This window comes from Rattus rattus, chromosome 7 (genome assembly GCF_011064425.1).
Source record: "Rattus rattus isolate New Zealand chromosome 7, Rrattus_CSIRO_v1, whole genome shotgun sequence".
Lineage (NCBI taxonomy): Eukaryota > Metazoa > Chordata > Mammalia > Rodentia > Muridae > Rattus > Rattus rattus.
Window position 1 is genome coordinate 32,877,629 of NC_046160.1, and position 23,281 is coordinate 32,900,909.

At 47.6% G+C, this 23,281-nt stretch overlaps 1 protein-coding gene and 1 pseudogene across 2 annotated transcripts; both read right to left on the bottom strand.

The window, feature by feature from the left end:
- Positions 1-7,950: 7,950 nt before the first annotated feature.
- Mycn (MYCN proto-oncogene, bHLH transcription factor) lies at positions 7,951-13,789 on the bottom strand. Of its 2 annotated transcripts, XM_032907484.1 has the most exons (3): positions 13,585-13,789; positions 11,548-12,420; positions 7,951-9,490 (listed from the first exon to the last, which is right to left on the bottom strand). In XM_032907484.1, exons 2-3 carry the CDS (start codon positions 12,329-12,331, stop codon positions 8,886-8,888), a joined length of 1,389 nt encoding a protein of 462 aa, XP_032763375.1. In that variant the 5' UTR covers positions 12,332-12,420; positions 13,585-13,789; the 3' UTR covers positions 7,951-8,885. The 2 variants fall into 2 exon arrangements, with proteins under 2 accessions (XP_032763375.1, XP_032763376.1); XM_032907485.1 differs by lacking the exon at positions 13,585-13,789 and having other exon boundaries at positions 11,548-12,452.
- Positions 13,790-21,203: 7,414 nt separating this feature from the next.
- On the bottom strand, positions 21,204-21,685 carry LOC116906030 (annotated as a pseudogene).
- Positions 21,686-23,281: the final 1,596 nt, after the last annotated feature.

Consider the following 23,281-nt stretch of genomic DNA (forward strand, 5'->3'; position numbering starts at 1 on the left):
TCTGAATATCCGCTGAGTGACACTAAACATTTTTAAAAGATTTATTTTATTTGTGTGTGTGTGTGTGTGTGTGTGTGTGTGTGTGTGTGTGCACGCACTTGAATGTAGATGCCTGTGAAAGCCAGAAGAGGGCGTCAGTCCCCTGGAGCCAAAGTTGTAGGCAGCTGTGAACCGTCTCTTTTTTTTTTTTTTTTTTTCTTTTTTTTTTCGGAGCTGGGGACCCGAACCCAGGGCCTTGTGCTTCCCTAGGCAAACTCTACCGCTGAGCTAAATCCCCAACCCCTGTGAACCGTCTCTTAGTGTGCACTGAGGTCCAAACTTGGCTCCTCTACAAGAGCAGTCTGTGCTCTTAGCCGTTAAGCCATCTGAGCACTGCATGGTGTTTTCTGCTTGAATTAGCCTGCTCGCTGTAGCCATTGCCTCTGGTGAAAGCAGGGCGTACTTTGTACTTGGACTAAGTACTATTTCTTTTCCCCAGCCTTGTTTTGCTTTGTGATTCATCACAATGCCCGAGAAACAATACTCCGGGACTGCTCAGCCAGAGTCAGTGGCCGTGCACCAGTGATGAGGCAAGGGGGCAGCAGCAGCCTCCACTCCCAAGGATCAGCAGGAGGCTGGGGCTCCAGTGACAGACAGGCCTGGGTACCTTTATTACCCAGGGGAATTACCAAGTGAGGTCGGTCTCACTCCTGGAGAAAACACCTCCCAGAGGTGTCAATGGAAACATAATCACAGCAAACGTGGAAGTTTGCCTTTAAAGACATCCAAGAAAACCTCCAATTTCAGTATTCTAAATGAGAGTTTTAGGGGTTACTAGCAGAGAGATGGTGCTCCTTCAAGACAGATTATAAAATACTAGTTTTGCAAATCCAGAAGTAGGACCAACACAGGATGGGGAAGATTTCCTTATTTTGTTTTGTTTCAGACAAAGTCTCAGGATGTAGTAGCCCCAGCTAGCCTAGAACTCATACGGTCAACCAGTCTGAGCAGTCGGTCAGTCCATCCCTGTCCCATCCCCCCCCCATACCCCTCCTCCCCTACGAAGTGCTGGGATTATAGATAGGCACCACCATGCCAAGTGATAAACTTTCCTTTTCAGCCCATGGGCAGTTAAATAATTTACAAGAGTAAACCTGGAGTGTTCCTTCCTTGGTGCTGTCCCACTTCTTGGGGGGTCCCTTTTTCTTAGTACAGCTCAGTTGCTCTGGAGAAAAGGGCAAACTTGTATCCAAAGCCTGCTTGCCTTTCCAATAGAAAATGCACCTGACTAAAACGCCAGCACTTCAAATCTCTACCCTCTGTTTAAAGCCCTTCTTTCTTGTTCTGTGCCAAAAAGAAGTGACTAACTCAACCCAAGCAAAGACTCAAGGTATGACGTGTCTGCTACCATATTCTGTTTTCGTTTGAGTCCCTGAATTAAACAATGGATTAATCATACTTCTCTCTAGTATTGGAAGAGAACAGCCGGTGTACCCAGTTTGTTTGCAGAAACCATGGCTCTAGCGGGCTTGAAGCAATTCAGCGGGTTTTCCTTATAAAAATAACAATTAGGGGGGCTGGAGAGATGGCTCAGCGGTTAAGAGCACTGACTGCTCTTCCAGAGGTCCTCAGTTCAAATCCCAGCAACCACATGGTGGCTCACAACCATCTGCAACACAATCTGATTCCCTCTTCTGGTCTGTCTGAAGAGAGTGACAGGGTACTCACTTATATAAAATAAATACAATCTTAAAAAATTAACAATTAGACTTCCGAGGAGCAAGGTCCCAAGCAAAGCCCTATTCTAGGTGCAAGGGATCAACCAGAAGAAGCCTACTATGCACAGAAAGGAGTGTGTTGCCTGGGGAACCACACTGAGGGTTGACTCTAGACGGCTATGTGTAAAGACTAGAGGATACTGCTGAAGGGTGCTTTGAATCTGGGCAGCGATAAGGTGATGGTGTTCTTGTTTCCAAAGTCCTTCACCTCCCTCACGTGGTTTATGACTTGATCCTTGCAAGAATCTTGCAAAATCATGATTCTTATTTTACAATTGCAACACTGGGTATTGAACCCAGGCCCTCCTGCAAGCTAGGGAAGCACTCAGCAGATGAAAACACACCCGCCCCTCTCTTTTAGAGTGGAAAGGAGTGCGAGTTAGAGGGAAGTGGGTGACCATCAGTTCTAGAGAGGTTGACCAGCAGAGTTCTGATTCCCAAGGTTTCCAACCACAGTGCCACTGTTTACCAGCACCGTAGACATCTAAGTTTTTGTTTTTTTTTAATATATAGTCCAGACTGATTTTTTCATCTTGCTCTGTAGGCAAGGATGACCTCGAATACCTGATCCTTCGGCTACACCCAGGATTATGTGTGTGCACCACAATATGGGGTTTATATTTCCTGCACTCCAGACAAATTACCACTTGATCTACGTCCCTCCCTCTTTAAGTCATCTTTTCCTTTTAAGGCAGGTTCTCTCTATGTAGCCCTGGCTGTCCTGAAACTTGCTATGTAGACCAGACTATGCTCTCTCTTTCCAGGGCTGGGAATGAAGGTGTGTGTCGCCCGCGCTTGGCATCTATCTGATAATGATCCTGAAGGCGGCAGCCATTCCTCAGGATGAATGACTGTTGTTCCTCAGTGTTGCAAGCTGGGTCTCCAGCCCACCTGCTCCAGCCGGTTCCACTCACAGATGGGGAATTGATACAAACAAAAGTAACTTTCTGCCCCAAGAGTAAGAGAGGAGCCAAGGCTGGTTGCTGGTCCATAAAGTCTGCCTCCCAGGCTGCGCTCAGTGTCACCTTGTGCTATCATTGTTTCCGTTCATCTTTTCTCAGACTGAGAAAGGGAGCCTAAGACACCAAGCAAAGACACACGAAGTCCCCAAACCTGGTGGGCCAAGTCTGTAACCCCAGCTACACAGGACACTGTCAGGAGAACACCAAAGTTAAGGACTATCTGAACTACAGAGAGAGTCCAAGCCCACCCCGACAACTTGGTAAGACCATGTCTCAAAATACAAGGGCTTGGGGTGTAGCTTAGTGCTAGTCAACACTTGTCTAGCATGTGTGAAGTTTTAGGTTCAACCCTAGTATTGAATCTCTCTGTCTCTCTCCCTGTCTCTCCCTCTCTCTCTCTCTGTCTCTCTCTCTCTCTCTGTCTCTCTCTCTCTGTCTCTCTCTCTCTCTCTCTCTCTCTCTCTCTCTCTCTCTCTCTCTCTCTGACACATCTGGTCTGGAACTAGAGCTAACTCTGATCTCTATACATACATGCACTGTGGCATGCACCCATACACAAACTGAATGAATGAATGAATGAATGAATGAATGAATGAATAGATAAGTTAAAAAGATTATACCACAGATAGAGAGCTCGACAGTTAAGATCCCTTGCTGCTCTTCCTGTGGACCAACCCCAACACTGAGTGGCTCACAACTACCTCTAACTCAGTTGCCAGAGATCTGATACCTTCTTCTGGCATCTGAGGGAGCATGTGGGCACACACACAGAGGAATAAAAGTAAAAGTAATCCTTAAAAAAAAAAAAATCTGTTAGCCCTAAAGGCCTGAAAAATCTCAGATAGCAGAGGGAAGTCCACGTCACGCAGCCGCTCAGCACACATGCTCCCGCCAATCACCTACATTTATCCTAGCAGCCTGGGCTGTGTGTGTGTTCCCCAAATATGCACCGTCCCAGCCAGTCCCCATGCTTCCACCATAAAAAAGGCTCTGTTACTGCTGGTCAAAGGTTTCAGGATGGATGCCTTGTAGTATGATCCGTCGGTATCAAGAGAGATCAGGTAGCCTTGGTCAGTCGCCTATGAAGAGATTTCCTTTACAAGCAAGGAGAACTAATAAACCATTGTAGAAGGCATAGATGTTCCATGGAACTCAGATTCCTAGGATCTGTCTCTGTCTTAAAATAGGCTTCAAAGCTTACATTCACTTTTCCCCAAAGTACCCATATTTGGGTTTTGCAAGACCTCTTTTAGGGAACAAAAGTCTGCAAAGTTCTCATTGAGGTCAAGCTTACAATATTTGCTTGACTGGTCATTTTTCTTTTCTTTTTTTTTTTTTTTTACGAATTGGGAATTTCTCTTTATTTAGACAGTGTGAAATTTCTTTTTTTTTATTTATTTATTTTTTTATTATTATTAACTTGAGTCTTTCTTATATACATTGCAAGTGTTATTCCCTTTCCCGGTTTCCGGGCAAACATCCCCCTCCCACTGGTCATTTTTCTAAGTAGTTCTTTTTCCTAGTAACATACAGAGGAAACAAAGGAACAAATCCTGTCGATACCAAACAACACCCTACCACACATACCTCTCTATACAGCAGAGGTTCTCAGTCTGTGGGTGGAAGCCTTTTTGGGGGTTGAACAATCCTTCCACATGGGTTTCAAATCAGATGCATATCAGATGTTTACCTTATGATTCATAATAGTAGCAAAATTAAATTTATGAAGTAGCAAGGAAAATAATTTTACGACTGGGGGGATCACCACAACATGAGGAACTATATTAAAGAGTCGTATTAGGAATGTCGAGAGCCCCTGGTCTATAATTTTCTACCTTATATTATGAGGTAACGTCTCTCCCTGAACCCAGAGCTCAGAAATGGCTAAACTAGAGGGCCAGAGAACTCCAGGGATCCATCTACCTTCTCCCTACATATCCCCAGTTCTTGGGTTATAAACAAGTACTCATCCTTCTTACGTAGGTACCAACGATCTAAGTTCAGGCTCTTCTGCTTACAGTACTACAGAATGAGCCACTCACTTCCTCCAGTCAGATGACGAACAAGCTTCCAGCGAGCACGGCTTTAAGCATTGGCTTACTTTAGGTGATTTTGTCTAACAACCTGACCATCATCATCCCCTTATACTAGTGGGGGACTCTTCAACCCAGAGCTTGTGAGTGGGAGAGTTAGATTCAGTCCCAGGGAATCAGACTGCAGATCCATCACAGTCTGATGCTTCTCTTTCAGAAGATAGGCAAAGGACTTGGTGGGAAACACTCATGTCCGGGGTGTGAGGAAGGGAGATAGACTCTGAATGGAGAACCTAAGCCCCTCAGGCTGGTGGCTGAGTAGCCCAATCAGTCACCTTGGATTGTCCTCCACAGGTCCAAGGGCCAGGGGCATCTGCATTGGCCTGGCTCCCCATCCCTTCTGGTGGCAGTCTTGAATTCCTCTATACCAGCCCATTTGTTTTATAAATCACTCACTACCTCATCGGTGTTAATTGTTGGCTTGCTTTGCTTATTCTGACTCTCATTGTCTCCTAGATTATAAACTACAAGGAGGCAGGAATTGGGTGCACTTGGCTATTTTGTCTTTTTTGTTCACTGATCTCTCCCAAGCACTAGAAACACCTGACAAATGTACTCCTACATTAATAGCATTGGCTGACAGGAGAGAGCCAGGGAATTCCATCCTCAAGGGAGCTTGGGATGTAGTGTGCTTGCTTAGCGTGCACAACTCCCTGGATGCTATCCCCAATACTTATATAACGAGGTATAGTGGCTCACTTTGTTATCCAGTGTTCTGAACATGGAGGCTGGTGGATCAGGAGTTTGAGATCATCCTCAGCTACACACTGAGGCAGAAACCAGCCTATAGGTTACGAGAGACCAGCAAGATACCACCGGGCTGACCATGAGGATTCAATGTCATTCCTGTGTCCTGCATTTGTCCAAGGATGCTCCACCTGCATTCTGTGAGAGGGAGAGATTGAGAGATGATCGAACACCCCGCGTAAGCTCCGATTTACTCTGTCTTATCTGGTGAAGTGTCAGGATCTCGGTCTTGTGGTTTTCAGACAACTGCTTGCACTCCTCTCTTCCTTCAATTATTGTCCAGCTAACTGCAGAGTTACGTCAGGAGCACTTTCCTTCAGCTAGATGAGGAAGCAAAAATGTGTCTTAACCTAAGTGTTAACGGTTCTTAGTGTGTTTTAAATATTCTAAATTTATTTGTTTTTAACTGCGTGTGTCTATGCGAGCGTGAGCCACAGGAGTCCAGAGATGTCGGATCCTCGGAGTCTTTTTTTTTTTTTTTTTTTCCCTTTTCTTTCTTTCTTTTTTTTTTCCGGAGCTGGGGACTGAACCCAGGGCCTTGTGCTTGCTAGGCAAGCGCTCTACCACTGAGCTAAATCCCCAACCCAGGATCCTCGGAGTCTTAGTTACAACAGCAGCTCAGCTTCCCAACTTGGGTGCTGGGAATTGAACTCAGATCCACTGGAAGAGCAATGTATGTTCTTTTATTGATGCTGCACCCGATGCACAAAGTCTGTTGTGGTTGTTGTTATTAGGTGATGTAAAGAGACTAGCAAAGCTTTAGAGGCAGAAATGGGCCCTGGAGATGTAGGACCTTAAAGAGACTTATTCTTTGCTAGTCTGGGGCTGGGGAATTACAGGAGGGTAAAGGGCATCTTGCCCAATTTTCAACCTTGTCACACCATCAGAGAAACCAGGCAGTACCACCAACCCCATGGCACATGTAGCTGTCACTCCATGGCTAACCTACCTGTCTGGCCAAGGAGCTGGGAACCACCTACGTACAGCCTGAAAGTTCTCATCTCTCTCTGACAGCACAACCACAAGAGCAAAGCTGTCAGGTCCATGGGGCTGCATTTTTCTATAAAGACATTAAAAAAAACAAAACAAAACAAAACAAAACCAAAAAACTTTAAGTTAGTTAAAAACCTGCAGTGAATGAAACCATAGGGGAAGTCGTATGCGTACTTTGTTACACCAAAGAGAACAGATGTCCTGTTCTACGTAAGGTAGATAGATGGCCTCATCTTCAGACTCCTAGAAATTTTTTCCTGAGTAGAGGGCAGTCTCTTTCATCCCTTTAGTTGTGGCTGTCTCCAGGTTCTCTCTTAGCTCATTCTTACTTGAAACACCCCCACACTGCACTGTGACACCAGTGGGGAAAGTGACAACTCTGCTTCCCTTCTTGGTCTTTAGCCCTCTGGGAACGGTAGCTATGAGGCTGCTGAGTCTGAGGTCACTGAGGAAAAGCAGTGACTCCCACCCTCTTATTTGACCATAGTGCTCAGCCCAGAATCTTAGACTGGTCCTCGATTTCTTTTGGACTAAGTATGACCCTGCAGCCTTGGGCTCACCCTATATGAGCTGCCTGCTGTACTGAGTGGGCGACATTCCTCTTTCCTCTATAGGCATCAGACATGCTTCCACACCCAGGTCTCCCGAGGGGAAATGTCAGGAGTAAGTTCTTACGAACAACTAGGACAAGTGTTTATGTAAGGTACAGGCACAACTTGCCAATCTTACTGCTTATTTCAAACTTTGGGCTGGTATCCACATTTTGTCTAAAACGCTTGAGAGCCCAACTGGACATGGTCGGCACACACCTATAACCCCAGCACTTGAGAGAAGCGAAGAGATCAGTAGAGAATGCTCATTCTCAGATATAGGCCAGGCTGTGCTGGGAAACCTGAAGAGGCCTTTAAAAAATAAAGGGGGTGGGGTTGGGGATTTAGCTCAGTGGTAGAGGAAGCGCAAGGCTCTGGGTTCTGTCCCCAGCTCGGGGGGGGGGGAACCAAAAATAAATAAATAAATAAATAAATAAATAAATAAATAAATAAATAAATGGGGTAACAGATGGCTCGGGAGTGAAAGTCACCTGTTACTCTTGCAGAGGACTTCTGCTTGGTTCCTAGACTTAAAACTCCAGTTCCGGGAAATGTGACATTGTGAGGACACTCATATCCAAAACAAAATATTTCAAAAGTGCTTTTACCACCCATTGAATTCCTACTGAAAATAGCTGGTTGTAATCTGTGGAATCCACAAACCCATTTATCCCTCTAGCTAGTGGGACTGGCACCTTCCCCCGAAAATAGGATTCCACAACGTTAAAATGGCCCGGTAAGGAACGGACTATTTGCACTGGCCGTTCAGAGTCTGGTGCCCAGCTAGGAAAGAAAACATTGACGTGCATCATTTAATTGCTATTTATTTTCATAAACATGAGGTATTTCAAAGTGCTCTAAGGTGCAGCACTAAATATATACACATTTTGAAGAAAATTAAACACAGAACTTTGCCATTTTTACCCAGTTCTATGCACCAAACATGAACAAATACAGTAACAAGGAAGAGAAACAGGCTAGGAAAAAAAAGGAATATATATATATAGTAAAATTTCTTTACAAAAGTTTCTTAGTTCAAAAAGTGATAAAGTAATATCTACTCAAAACTTCCACAACTCATTTTCATACGAAAATATAAGTATCAAATTTAGTTATGTATCAGCATCATACTAAAGTATACAGGCCGTGTAGGAATTAGTACAGTACATAACAGATTAACAATGTATTTGTATACAAAACATGCTCCTCAAACATTGAGGTATTCTTACAGTACTTAGGTGTGAACTTCCAGTCTAATACTGGCCAGGAGAGCCACCTCTCATTACCCAGGACGTATACAAAAGGCGGGTGTATTAATGGTATTTACACAAGCGTTCCCAGGGGCATCAAATGGCAACCCCCCTTCTGTGGCATTTGCTGGAACTTAAGCACCATTGTAAAAAGAAGGAATGACTCTGTTTGGAAACTTGGACCGGAACAAGGTGACTTCACAGCCTCCTGAAGCTCCTAAGTGTCCCGAACTTCCACGGCTGTCACCAGGTGATATGGAGGAGGAAAACAAGCCACCCAGCATCCCATAAACTCAGTTTTTTTTTTTTTATTCCAAGGTCATGGCAGAACCCCGCGTCCTGCCCCCTACCCAGATCCAAACTCGACAGGGGACCGATTTGAAAGTAAACCAACATTCTTAATGTCAACACAATGTTTGTTAAAAAAAAAAAAAAAAAAAATCAAAATGTGCAAAGTGGCAGTGACTGTCCGTGTGAGAAACGTTTTAGCATTTTAGCAAGTCCGAGCGTGTTCGATCTTCTTTAGCAACTGCTGCTGCCTCGCCTGCAGTTTCTCCTTCTCCAGCAGGAGCTGGTGCTCGTTGGCCTGTAGGGCGTGGACGTACTCGGTGGCCTTTTTTAAGATGACCACCTTGGCGGCCTTCTCGTTCTTCACCAGCTCGGGCACGTGGTCCCTGAGCGTCAGGAAGCTGGAGCGCAGGTCGTTGCGGCGCTGGCGCTCCAGGATGTTGTGGTTTCGGCGGCGCTCGCTGTCCTCCGAGTCTGAGTTTCGGGGGCTCAAGCTCTTAGCCTTTGGTGGAACGACACTTTTGAGGGGGCGTGGAGAAGCCTCGCTCTTGATCTTCTTCTGTGGTGGCGCATCCTCGCTCTCCACATAGGGTGAGGGTGCGGCATAGTTGTGTTGCTGATGGATGGGGACACAGCGCTTGAGGATCAGCTCGCCAGGTTGTGCTCGCCCCAGGCCCAGAGCCGAGGTCTTGGGGCGTACAGTGATGGTGAAAGTGGTGACTGCCTTGTTGTTAGAGGAGGAACGTCTCTTCTCTACCGTGACCACATCGATCTCCTCCTCTTCATCTTCCTCCTCATCGTCTTCATCATCTTTGAGGAGGAAAAAAAAAATCTCCGGGTTAACTTTTCAACTCTCACATACCTTATAGAAGTCAGCTAGGTTTGCTGAAGTTTTGTCACAATGTGGACAAAATGAGCGTGCACACCCCACACCCCCCTGCATTTTCCTTCCCCAGGCCGTGTGGGGCCAGCAGGGAACTTGCCCAATGTGGCAAGACCCAGGGTTCAACCTCTGGTGTCAGACTTGAGTATGTGGCATAAACTCGAGGAAGGCAAAGCTGGAGTCAGAATAACCCTTGTCGGTATGGTTCTGGAAAAGGTTACTTAACTCCTCTCGTCCTCAGCTTCCTCAGCTATTCAACGGGGGTAATAACCACAGTGTTTGAATTTGGCAGACAATATGTAGACTTGGCGACAGATGCTCCGTAATAGGAGCTTTTAGCATAATCACCAGCCAGTCTGCCCCATGGATTTACTTATACACACTTCCACAGACACCCTTCAGACAGGAGGCTCCTCCTCTGGTGAAAACACACGGCTGGGTTTGGTTCTGCCATTCTTAGACTCTAGGAACCAACCTCCCTACGACAACAACCTTTTCTTGTGCGAACACGCGCTGTACAGAGTAAGCAGTTTTTCATCTAGGCAGAGATCAGATCTCAATTATAAAGCTCTAATCCACAGTAGCTACACACATCCCAATGGGAGCAGTGCCCGAACAACCCAAAAAAAAAAAAAAAAAACCCACACACACACCCATGTAGCATCCTATGTGTATTCTGACTTCCTGGTTTACTGCCAGGCTAGGAGAGAAAATTAGTTTAAAAAAAAAGCGAGCATGAAAATCAAAACACATCTTCTGCCTAATCTAGGGAGGACCGGAAGACAGAACAATTGTGAGGTTTCTTCTAAAGCTGAACTGTTAGGCTGCTCCCGGGTCTGTAGGTCCCTTTAAGCCAGTGTTTTGGTTTCCAGCCAAGAAGACAGCTGTTGGAAGAAACTGCTTCCTAACAGAAAGCTGTCAAGGCACAGACATTAAAGGGACAGAGCCCTTTCAAAGTGCAGGCTTATCACCAAGTTTCCTCCCAGGAGTCTTAGAACCAACGATCCCCCCCTCAGCCCAGGAGGAAATTCAGACTTTTTATATTCTTTGGCGTTGTGAAAACATTAGCTTCCAAGGTCTAATAGACCTACAGCTGAAGGACAAGGGCAGACAGGATTTGGGTAAAATGTGGTAGGTACTTTCACAGCCCCAAGGAAAAAAAAAGCCGTTTTTCCCTTTCTTAACCCTTCCTTTCCACGGACGGCCCAGAAAAAAAAGCTTACAATAAAACCAATGAATCCTTCTAGGGTGTGTGCATTCCTAAGGAGGGGCAGTGGTAGGGACCCGCCCTCAACCTCAAGGGCACTGGGTTATGGAACACAACTCCGCTCAATTAGGTCAGAAATTCCAGCTAGGAAACACAACTGGACCAGCACTCAATCGAAACCGGAAAGAGGCTCCCAGAAAGCGTACACAACCACTAATGCACTTGCTGCCAGCTGCTGAACTGGAGCGGGGGTGCCCCCATCACCCCCAGTCTTTTTGATCCCCTGCCTGACTTGCGTCAGACACAACGCCGCCTGCTGGCCACGCACCAAACGCAAACAGCCCACCACCCACGGAGGGCTCAGAGTCCCTGGGGGGTGGGGAGGGGAGGAATTACCAGGCGTTTCTCCTAACTTTTGGAAGTGGGGTTGTGAACAGCCCTTGTCTTTTCGGAGAGCCTTTCCCCTTCCTTGACCTGGCCTAGAGGGACATTTCCAACGAACTAACAGATTTCCGTTCAGGTAGCTTTCTGACCCCACAGCCTGACGGAACTAGCCACCAACTTTTCCTACAGTGAGGGCAAGCTAGGGCAAGGATTCCCGAAAAGGGGGACAGAGCAAGTTTAAGTAAAGGTGTAGCTGGGGTTTCCAGCTTCTTCTGTCCCGGGAAAGAGGTGAACAGAAGAGAATCACTGGTACAAATCTAAGATAACAAAGGGACCGCACGCCCACCTTCCCAACACCCAAGGAGGTAGCAAGGAATCTGTTCTAGGCTTTACCTGAGTCGCTCAAGGTATCCTCTCCAGAGGTGCTGAGGGCCTTGTGCTCGCCACTGTTGGCAGGACGACCGCCTGCACGAGCAGGAGCAGCCACCGGGGCTACAGCCGGGACAGACACACTAGTGACCACAGCGCTGGTGGCCGGGGCACTGGTCGGGGCAGCGGGCACCGAAGCCGACTCTCGCTTGTTCACCGGGAAGGGGAAGACCACGGCGGGATCCACACACTCCGCAGCCGGGTGGGAAAGGTCGGTAGGCAGGGTGGCCCCGGTGCGACCAGCACTCGCCGACCCACCAAGGGCACGGCCCCCGGAGCTACTGGCACCCACTCCAGGAGCCGGACAGGATGAGCTGGCTCCCGGGGGCCCGTGGCCGTGCTGCAGCTTCTCGTTCACTGCGCGCTCCAGCTTCTCGCGGGCAGAGAAGCCGCTCCACATGCAATCCTGAAGGATGACCGGATTAGGAGTGAGGCCACCCAGTCCCCCCAGACCAAACGCATCCTCCTCGGCCGGGTTGCCCCACAGGTCGGCCTCCGGCAGCAGCATCTCCGTGGCCCAATTCGAGGGCTCCGGGCTGTGCTCTGGGAAGGCGCGGCTGGGCGACAACGGGGGCGTGGGCAGCAGCTCAAACTTCTTCCAGATGTCCTCCCCTGGTGGGGTCGAGTCGGGACCGCCGAAGTAGAAGTCATCTTCGTCCGGGTAGAAGCAGGGCTGCAGGGAGTCAAACTCGAGGTCTGGGTTCTTGCAGATCATCCCCGGCATGGTGGACGCGGTGCAGCTGGGCATGGGTTCGCCTCTCTTTTAATATCTCTGCTCTTTTTAATATGGGGGAGTGCTTCCTTCCCGTGGGGAGCAGATCGCTCCAACCTCCAACTCTACAACCAACAGACAAACCAAGAGAAAATAAGCCAAAGGGGTGGGTTGGTGGGGACAGGCAGTGGGAGCCCCCAATCTCTTCTGCAAGCTCCCCACAGCTCTGGAAGGTGGAGAAAGTTGAGCCTCTCCCCTACTCCCTCCTTTTGTGTACAAGCTGTCTAAGACTGGGGGTGGGAGGGGGCTTGCAGATGCAGGGGGTGGTGTGGCTCTCTGCAACTTTGGAAACTGCCGTTTCATTCACACAAGGCACTGCCTGGGGGAGGGGGTTCAAGCTGCAGATCTCCGCTCTTACTAGCGCGACAACCCCACTTGCACTAGTTGCTCAAAGGAAGAAGTCCTTGCTACCAGGACTAGTCCAGCTACCGAGCATGGGATGAAAGTACCTTTCATTCCCCCTTTACAGAAATGCGATCACGGGAGCGCAAACGCTAACGGGGTTCAGAAAACTTTATTAATTATTAAGGCCTCTCTCCAGTCAGACCAACAACAGGCACTTATATACAAGCCCTCTCCGCACAGCGCCTCAATCTTGGCAAATATCCTTGGTACTCACCGTCTGCCTATACCTATATATACCTTTCACAATTCCCTCACTTCAGAGCCCTCAACCTCTTCCACAGGGGGGAAAAAAAGGATGAACCCCATTCCTAGGAATGGTGCAGGGGTGCCGACGCGATGAGGGTCGTCGTAGAGAATCGCGTCTAAGCTGGAGGAGCCGTGACCTACATTATCACTCAAGCACCCTAGCTTCGCCTAACCCCTTTTCCTTCCTTCCCCGCGGCACCTTTTGCCGAAGCCCAGCTTGGGGTGGGGACGCACCGGTTCCCAGTCAGCTCATACTCATAGACCAATCTTGTGGAGCAGGGCGAATTTCTTTTCGCTAAAGCTATTTCTCTGACTGGGCCAGGGCTGTAAAAAGGATTAGGGCGGGTCTCTTCCAGCCAGGGTGCCTTCGGGTGCTGAATAGGCTTTTCAGGAAAAAAAAAAAAAAAAAAACCCAGATGGTTTTGCTTCGGAAGCAGACACGGTGTGTTGTCCCCCTCCCCCCGAAAAAAGCCCGGCATATTTGGGTGCAGGGTGCGGAGCCGCGTCTAGGGGTTTGCCTAGCCCCAGCGCTCCGCCGTTCCCCCGGCGCTCGGAGGTTTGCAAGTACCGCTCCTTACCTCCCGCAGACTGCCGGGGATCCGGAGGCGACTCGGTGCAGGGGTCTCCGGGTGGGCTGAGGGGGCGGCGGTGGGAGGGGGGTTGTCCTCGGGACGCTGCAGTGTGTGCGCGCTTACGCCTGGCTAGCGCTCGTTCGGCTCCAACCCAGTTCCCAGGAGCCCCCCGCATCCACCCAGCGCGTCCAGACAGATGACTGTCACTGGCTGCGCTTTGAAGCTCGGGGGATATTATTAACTGAAAAAATCTGACACACCCGGGGGGCGGGGAGAGAAGGGGGCTGTGGCGCAGACGAGGGGGAGGGAGAAAGGCAGAGGCAAGCGGCTTTTCCCCGCCCTCTTGATTTCCATAAAAATCAGGGAGGCGCCAAAGCCTTTCGCGCCAAAAACCATTTGCTTTTCTTTTTCCTCTCTCTCTCTCTCTCTCTCTCTCTCTCTCTCTCTCTCTCTCTCTCTCTCTCTCTCTCTCTCTCTCTCTCTCTCTCTCTCTCTCTCTCTCTCTCTCTCTCTCTCTTTCTCCCTCTTCCCTCCTCCTCCCCTCCCTCCCCTCCATCTCTCCCCTCTCTTTGCCCTCCCCCTTCTCGCCCCTCCCCATCTCGTTTTCAGACTGCAAGCTGCGAAGCTGGGAAACCCAGGCTTTGGACCCCTGGCCTTTGCACCCTGCACTCCGTGCTTTTTTTTTTTTTTTTTTCCCTTCAAGGCCCCTGGGTGTGTGCTGAGAATGGGAAGAGAGGTTTCTAGCCCGGTCCCTGCGTGGACTGCATGCGTGTGTGTGTTTGTGTGTGCAAGCTGAGCTCCAGGCCAAAGTGGAACAAGGCCTGGCAGAGGGGCTGTTCGTGTGTGTTCGAAAGAAGGCGACGGGAGTGCAAAATGGGAGGCCGAGGACGCGCCCACGTAGGAACGAGACCGCAGGAGGTTTCTAGTTTCAAATTGAAAGGAAGGGGCGCCCCCCTTGTTTGAAAATAAATAAGTGCGGGCTACGAGGGTGGCGCCTTACCGCTTTCTTCGGCCGAAGGCGACACCTCGCGGAGACAAGCAGAAAGCGGAGCCGCACCGCCCAGCCTCGGAGCCCGAGTGGGGCCACCCCCGCGAGACAGTTAGCGAATCCTACCGCGGAATGGATTGTGAGACGCGTGGAGGGGCGTCCCCTAAAGTCGCGCCCACCGTTTCCAACAAAAGCCTTTCCGAAGCCTGGGTTGAATTCCGAACAGCTGCATTCGTTGCCCAAACCACCGCTCAGTATACCTTAAGTTCATATTGATCGTGGCATCGAGGAAAGCCACCATCAACTTGGCCCCTTTGTGTCCCATTTGCCTCACACGAGGTGGCGTGATCAGAGAGAGCGCGACATCTTATTTAGACTAGAGCAGGGTGCGTGTATTCTTCGATCACAACCGTGGGCACGTTTCTCTCCCTTTCCCACGGCGCCTCACTCCTGTCTAGGCAAACATTCTAAAATGTCTGTTTATTTCCTAAATGTGGGGCTAAAAATAACTGCTCCTGCCCCACAAAACTTTCCAGGAGTGACCTGGATCCCTGGGTGAAGCCCCTTTCAATACGCATTCTCAGTAGGGTGGGATTTACCCTTAAACCCTTAAGCTTGTTGTGGGGGAAGCATCTCCATCTCCCTCTAAATTGAAACTGACACCCCTCATTCACCTCCACCGGGGAAGAAGAGAATGCCTAGAGAATCAAGGTCAAAATGTTGTGTATTAGCATGTGTGAAAGTCTTCCCATCTGTCCCCGAATGCCTACATAATTCTGGGGACTAAGGCAGATTCTAGGAAGTAGCCCATGAATGAGGACGAGCCACCCTTCCAAGATCTTTTATTATTGGGCTCACATATGTAAAAACCATTACCTTTGCAAAAGCCTTTAACACCCTCATTTTCACACCCTTGGCCTCTTCCAAACCAAGCCCTCCCGCTGAATTCTCCCTCTAGACGCTGGCTCTCTGAAAACTTTGCCTCCAATTGTAATTATACATACACAGCAGGGGTTATATGGTAAGTGCTCCTGGATGTTGATGGGGGTAGGTACCATTGAAAGGGACCCTTTTAGGCAGTCAGATCAGGCAGGTTAGTTTTGTTTATTAGTGACACAGTGGGAGAGAGATAGGTGTGGCTCCCAGAGCCTTCTCTTTTTGTTGCTTTGAGTGGGGGAGGAGGGGTGCTTCTGTTTGTTTTTGAGCCGAGATCTCATATAGCCCAAGACTGAATTCCATTTCTGTTGAGGGTGACCTTGAATGGATCCTCCTGCCATTTCTCAGATTCTGGGACCACAGGTCTGTGCCACCACATCTGGCTTCCAGAATCTTCCTCAGCACCTCAGCAGCAGACACAGAAAGGACACTTTGACCTGCCTACTAGAACTCCCCCAAGCAGCAGAGGATTGGGAAAGTGGGCCAAGACGGCCTAGTTAGTTACGGATAAAGTCCTCTCTCCACACCTGTGCCCTTCACTCTGCTAAAAGATAAGATGTTTCAGAAAAGAGGGGACAGGGAGACAGTGACCTGGTTCCTTACTCTACATGCCTCTGAGCAAATCGTTTATCTTCCCCGGGCCTTAATCTCTAATCTCCTGCTCTTAATGCAAACTAGCAATTACTGAAATTACCAGCAAGTCTGAATCTGAAGGTTAGCAGAATGATAAAAGTCACTGAGTATTTATTGGTACCTTCATTGGCAGGTAGAAAGATAAAAGACCGTGCAGAGAGAAAAATTACCTAGTGCCCATTCTCGGTGGCTCGGCCAAGAGAAGCCCAACCACTCTTCTTACAAATAACTGTTGACACACTCCAGGACTCCAAGGGACACATGCAAATGAAAGGACTCTTTGGTGGGCTTCGAAGCCAAGACTTTGTTCACATCTTGAGACCCTTCGTGGATCAGGACAACAGCTTCATGGACCTCACCTATGCCAGGAAGAACAGAGACACACCTAACGGGGATGGCTCCTTTAAGAATTAAGAGAGGGGATCTGGTTCATAAATAAGATGATGGAGGGATGTTGTTTTAATCTATCTTTCTTTTTCCTTTACCAAATGAAATAAAGAAAAGTAGCTCACAGGCACACAAACCCAGGAGGACTTAATCCTAGTGACTAGAGCAACAACTTCATCCGGCTTTAAGGTTTCTCCTAGGACCATCTTACTGAGTCCAAACTCCTCCCCCACCCCCATCCCCCGCCCAAATAAAGGCACAGTCTCTTGTGTACTTCAGCGCTCGTGAGGCTGAGGCAGGGAGTTCGAAGTCAGCCTGGACTCTACCACAAGACCCCAGCCCAACAAAACAAAGGTCCTATAAATTTTGTTCACTAAATATTTGAAAAACCCCTGGGATCAAGCTGGTAAGATGGCTCAGGTGGGAAGGACCCTTGCTGCCATGTCTAACTGCCTGAGTTCAATCTCTGGGGCCCATGCATGTGGTGGAAGGGGAGCAAAGATGTCCTCTGACCTCCACATGCAGTCTGTGCACACAGGTCCACACACACACACACACACACACACACACACACACACACACACACACACACACACACACACTTAAAAAAAACCCTACAGATTGACTATTTTTTTTAAAAAGTCAGGGTTGGGGGAGGACGACAAGGATGTATTGTATGAAAGAAAAAAAAAGGCAGGAGAGGAAGAGGAGAAAAGAAAACTGACATTCTATATTGCACAAGGGAAAAAAAAAAAGGAAAATATGAAAATAGGCCGGATTTAAGATTTGATGGCAAAAAGTAGAACTATCAAAAAAGACAGATTTAATATAGCAGAAAGTACACTTAATAATATGCCGATGGATGGGAGTCTGACAAATGATGAGGCTTGAAGGAAGGTCAAATGACTGAGGCTCGTGCAGTATCCCGAGCTCCCTAGCGTTCTGGGAGCAGAGGGAAGGAAACACGCGCTAGTAAACCTGTCTTCTCAGACCGATAAAGTCTCAGGTATTATTAACCCTGTCTGGAAGCGGCCCACAGAATAGGTCAGGGAGAGTCTACCTTGGCTGGGTGTCACAGAGTTAATCTCAACTGGGAGATAAGAAATCTGGAGAGTAGATTCGGAACAGAATTTCCTTTGGAGGATAGGATGCCTTTATGTAGATAAGGGGTACAGAGAGCGAGCTAAGCGTACACTTCAATACACTTAAAATTTCCGGCCCATTGCCTTTGAGTTCATCAGCATTCAAAAAATGTCATATTTGGGACAACACTTCCTGAGTGTCCTCAGAGGCAAAGATTATACTCCCTGTGCAGGAAGCAACCCTAGAAACTGAATGGAGGTAAGGAATAGCGGGGAGAAACCTGGTTCCGGGATATGAGTAGGTAATTTGCCAAACAGTTAATGCAAATGGAGGAGAAACTCGAGAAGATGCACAACTTCACCAGAGTCAGGACTATGTGAATTAAATCTCAAGGAGATTAACAGTTCAGTCAAGCGGATTGGCTCAAAATGGTGGTGAGGCCGGGGAGTGAGGGATAGGAACACTTTCATATACTACTGGTGCTTCTGTCCCAAAAGTAGAAGGAATTCCACTCTAGAATCCACCCAGAAAAAGATAATAAGGCAAGAGCTGTTGAAGTATCTTTTAGTGGGTAAAGAGAACCTTCTGCCAAGCCCTCTAACTTGAGTTTGATCCCCAGGTCCCACAAAGTGGAAGGAGAGAATCAGCTACTTAAAGTTGTCCTATGATCCCCCCCCCCATCTTTAACAAAATAAATAGCTATGTGATGTAAACTAGTTCTTAGGAAGCCTGAGGATAATGAGCCTACCTGTAAACAACACCCGGGAGGGAAAACTGGGGAGATCCACAAGTTTGAGGCTACCGCGGTGCCTTTAGCGAGATCCTGTCTCAAACAAACAAAGAAAAAACAAAACAAAACAAAAAACCTAAATCAAAACAACAACAACAAAACAAACTGAGACTCCATTAGTGGCATTCACCTTTGATTTCAATACTCAACATTGGGAGGCAGAGGAAGGTAGATTTCTATAAATTGAGACTAGAGTGGTTTACAGACTGAGCCATACTCTGGATGAAGGGACGGAGGGAGAAAGAGAGAGAAACGTTAAGTTAAATGACCAAGAACGCACACGTGCACGGCTTCAAGGTTGTCAACAGCAAAAACACTGTAAGACTTGGTGCCTACCGACAAGATGAGGGTGTTGCTTGTGATCCTAGTGCTAGAGCCGCTGGGTCTAAAGAAATGCAAATTTGGCGTCAGCCTGAGCTAACTAACAGGGCCAGCCTAGGTTATCCATAGGAGTTGAAGGCTAGTCTGGGTGGTGTAGCAAAATCCTATCTCTAAACAAAGACACCCCTGCTCCCTCCCCAAACATACCACCACCACCACCACCACCACCACCACCACACACACACACACACACACACACACACACACACACACACACACACACCCCCAGGGCCAGCAGGATGGCTTATTGGCTTATTGGGTAAAGTCACTTGCTACCAAGCTCAGCAACCTGAGTTGGATTCCCTGGGGCTGACACGGTGGAAAGAGAGAACCGACTGCCACAAAATTGTCTTTTTGACGTTCCCAGGCATGCTGCGACAAGAGTAACGTCCCCACTCCCCTCCAATAATAATCCTTTCTCAGAACCAGCAGCATGGGCAGAGATAGCCAGCTCTACTCACTAACAGTAGAGCCTCACAGTCTCGAGGATGAACACCAGGTTCTCTGCACGGCACTGTGCTGCTAGGCTAAATGCTTGCTCGACTTTGAGTTAGGCTTGCTTGTTTTTAAGTGTGTATATATAGCAGTATATCACGCACATATGTTTTTGATGCCAGGAACTGGACCCAAGGGTTTCCTTGATGCTAAATAAATATATGCTCCATTATTAAGTTTGCTCCAAGCCAAAGTTAAGGGCTTTAAATACACTTCGAACATACAAACAAACAAACAAAACCAACTTGTAGTGTTTGGTTGGGGTATGCATGCCACCTAAATAAAAAAGCATGTGTAGGGGCTGGAGAGATGGCTCAGCTGTTAAGACCATTTGGCTGCTTTCCCAGAGGAACTGGGATTGATTCTTAGTATCCACATGGTATCTTATAAAGGCATGTAACTCCATTTCCAGGAGTAAATATTAATAATTATTACTGTTATTTAAAGGGAAGCATGTATAATATACCAAAGGATTTAATATACAGTCACTAAAAAGAAAACATGCTACGCATACCATAGGCAATGACTTTGAAACTGTTTACGGGTAGAAGATAAGCAAGACCCAAGAGAGGGCTCAGCGGGTTGCTGCCAAGCCTGACCACTGGGTTTTGATCTCAAGATCCATGTCGTGGAAAGAGAGAAACCGTGCCTGTAAGTCACCCTCTGACCTCCAAGTACATACCGCGGCACCGGCAGACCCCTGCAACATACCCAAACTAAATAAACATAATCAAAATTAAAAAGAAAAGGATCAAAGGATGGACCAGTGTGTCTGGCATTTGAAATATACGTGTACTTACATCTGTCTATAATGCCTGTGACGGTGAGATTAATTATCAACTAGACACAACCTAGAATCATCTGGGCAGGGAATCTTGATGAGAGATTGTCTAGGTCAGGTTGGCCTGTGGGGATGTCTGTGAGTGATTGTCCTCACTGATGTGGGGAGACCTCGCCCACTGTGGGTGGAACCGTTCTCCGGGACTGGGCCCTGAACTCTATGCCAATGGAGACAATGAACTGAGACGCCACTATACATGCCTTCGCTCTCCCTCTGCTCTTGGCTGTGGCTGGACCAGCCGTTTGAACTTCTTGCTGCCTTGACTGCCCTGCGGTTGTGAACTGTTAACATGGAATTGTGAGCTAAAATAAACCTGTTCTCCCCAAAAGTTGCTTGTATTATTTTGTTTAGCATAAAATCAGACCGTTTGGGATCGGGGGGAGGGTTCTCTTGGTGTTATCTTTTCACATTGGTGGGGTTAGTAGTAAATTTTTTAAAATGATTTTTAAAACATTTAGTTATGTGTATGTCTTTGTCTGTGGGTTCATGCTACATGTGTGCAAGGACCCAGGAAGGCCAGTAAAGGGCAGGATCTGGAGTTACAGGTAATTGTGAATCACCTGATGAAGGTATGGGGAACGGAACCTGGGCCTTCTTCAAGAACCAAAAGCGCTCCTAAGCCTTGAGCCATCTCTTTCCAGCCCCTATAGATTTAATTATTTTTTCTTAAAATAAACTTACTTGCTTGCATAGTTAATCATTTATGGGAAATAAAGGATCCCTTTGCAAAACCTAAACTCACCCTTAAATCTATATTTTCTTAACCAGATTTTCTCTTTTCTGTCTGACCATCTGCCACTGAACTCAACGTTGAGGGTTCAGAGATGAGGCAAATGGTGGTGGTTGAATTTGCATCACAAACTGACCACCACAGCCGAATGACGTGTATAATATTATAGGTGCCCCAAACTGGGTGCCTGTATTTTGTCATTGGAGGATGAAATTTCAAAGCTAGCATTGCGAGAGTTTAGAGAGGGGTGAGTGTATGGTTGAAGGGTTGTCTTGGTAACACCGTTTAAAAAAACAAAAACAAAAAAACAAACAAGCCTAGGATGTTATTACAAAGGTAAACCCTGATCCTTGAGATGGGCTTATCCGTAGGATTTCTGGTATCGAATACAGGGACCAGGACCTCTAAATTTTTTGGATTCTCAGCGACGGGGATCAGCTACAAGCAGGGTCCGATCGTAATGGACGAAGATATCTTTGATCTCCTTTTCAGAGGTTTCATTCACATATTTTTGGTAATAAGTTACCAGGGCTTTTGAGATGGACTGTCGGATGGCATAAATTTGGGCCTCATGACCACCACCCTTCATTCACACGGACCAGAATCCACACCAGCAAATCGCTCATTGCCCAGAAGCAAAACAGGTTCCAGTACCTTGTACGTCATCGTGCGCATCTCGATCATATCCAGGGGACGTCCATTCATCTTGATGAGCCAATTTCCTCGTCTGCAGTGGGCCACAGCTGTGGCTGTCTTCTTGCGTCCGAAGATCTGCCTGGACTGCAGCCGCCCCTTGGATGCCATAGCTACAAGTACAAACACGAGCTCCTCACCGAGCGCTGCAGCGCCGCCACCGGAAAAGGGTGGTAGCACCATTTTCAGTGCTAGTTCTAACCACAGTTGTTAACAAGCAAGATTTGACTACTCATCCTCAATAGGCCAATGATGGAGCCTAGGAATGGTGGAAAGCAGGGAGAGAAGGTACATTCATTGTGATTGCATCAGAGAGAGGAACAAACAAATAAGAGGTTCAGTGTTTCCCCTCCAATCCCAGGCCTCCAGTTTATCTTTGATGTCCTGACAGGTATGGAACTAAATGGAAGGAAACAGGTATTTGTGACACAAGAGTTTTAGTGGTTCCTCTCACCTTTGATGCAGCATTGTGTCTGTTCTAGTTTCTCTTACAAAGTGCTCTAACAACAATTGGCGAGAACACTGTGAGTTCAGTGCAAACACTTCCCTGAAGACAAGTTCCCTCTCTGGCTGGAACCAGGGCCCAAGGCTTTTTCTTACCCTAATATGACACTCCTTGGAAATTCCAACTTCTTGGGGAGTGACACAAGGGTTCCTTTAGAATTGGGTTGAGGACAGGACACCCTAAAATGTGTCATTTGGCTTGCTGACTAAGGTCTTTGTGATTTTCCCTGCTTTCCCATCTCTTAGCACCAACACATAGAAAGGTTTTCTCTGAATCCCTTTTGCCTACCTTGGGCAAGAGTCTTCTGGATAAATGTCCTGAACCCCTGTCCTGGGACAACACCATGAGGGAGACTAAGTTAAATAACCCAGAACACCACATCCACCCCCATGAAATCATAGTCCCCTGTTCCTCAGGCCTATTCATCCTCCTGTTCCCTCACCCGTCACGTATTCTCTACCGAGTTGCATATTTCCTCTCTCCCCTAGGAAGAGTCTGTAGGCTTCAGAATTTCGTTGTGTTGTTGGATGTTCATGTTTTGGTCTCCCAAGCGCATAGAAATCGGCAAGCATATCTATCTCCCTGAATCGAATTAATATCAGTTTATTTCATAGACCTAGTCACACAGCCTTTAGAAGATAAAAAGCAAGCAACACTAACAAGACCCTTTCATTCATTCATTCATTCATTCATTCATTCATTCATTCATTCATTCGCTGATTTAAAGAAACAGGAGAGTCCTGCAAGCTATGGACTCAAGGGCTGTCTATTTCCTGGATGGCAACTTCAAGAGACACTCAGACCTCCACACATAGTGAAGCCTTCTCTCAACTTCAGACCATTCCAGATGCTTGGGAAGAGGACCAAGACGAGGGGAGTAAGTATTGTGTACTATGGAAAGCCAAGTGGATAGGCCGAGATTTTGTTGCAGGGTTGGAATTCCTATAACCTCCATTCTCTTAAAGGTAAAAGATGTCCTTGGAGACTGACAGCTCTGAGGGGTAGGGGTGGAATGTTGTGGCCCTTGCAGGCTCCATGAATGTGTGGAGAGCATCAGACTTCCCCTTGGTTTATTCTTGGGGTATCAGTCTCATCTGGAGACCCTAGAGGGCTACAAGAAATTCTGATTCCAGATCCGGCCCTCCAATCTCTTTCTCAAAAATCTCCTGGGAGAAGCAGCATTTCTCCACCTTTGTTCTTTATGGGATCAATTCCCAGGTGCCTTTGCAGGTAATCATGGC

Bases quoted from the DNA above. Each gene is read 5' to 3' on its own strand.
- Mycn (XM_032907484.1), bottom strand. From the start codon at position 12,331: ATGCCCAGCTGCACCGCGTCCACCATGCCGGGGATGATCTGCAAGAAC. The intron at 9,491-11,547 runs GTAAAGCCTAGA...TCCTCCTCAAAG, and splicing joins GGATACCTTGAGCGACTCAG to ATGATGAAGACGATGAGGAG.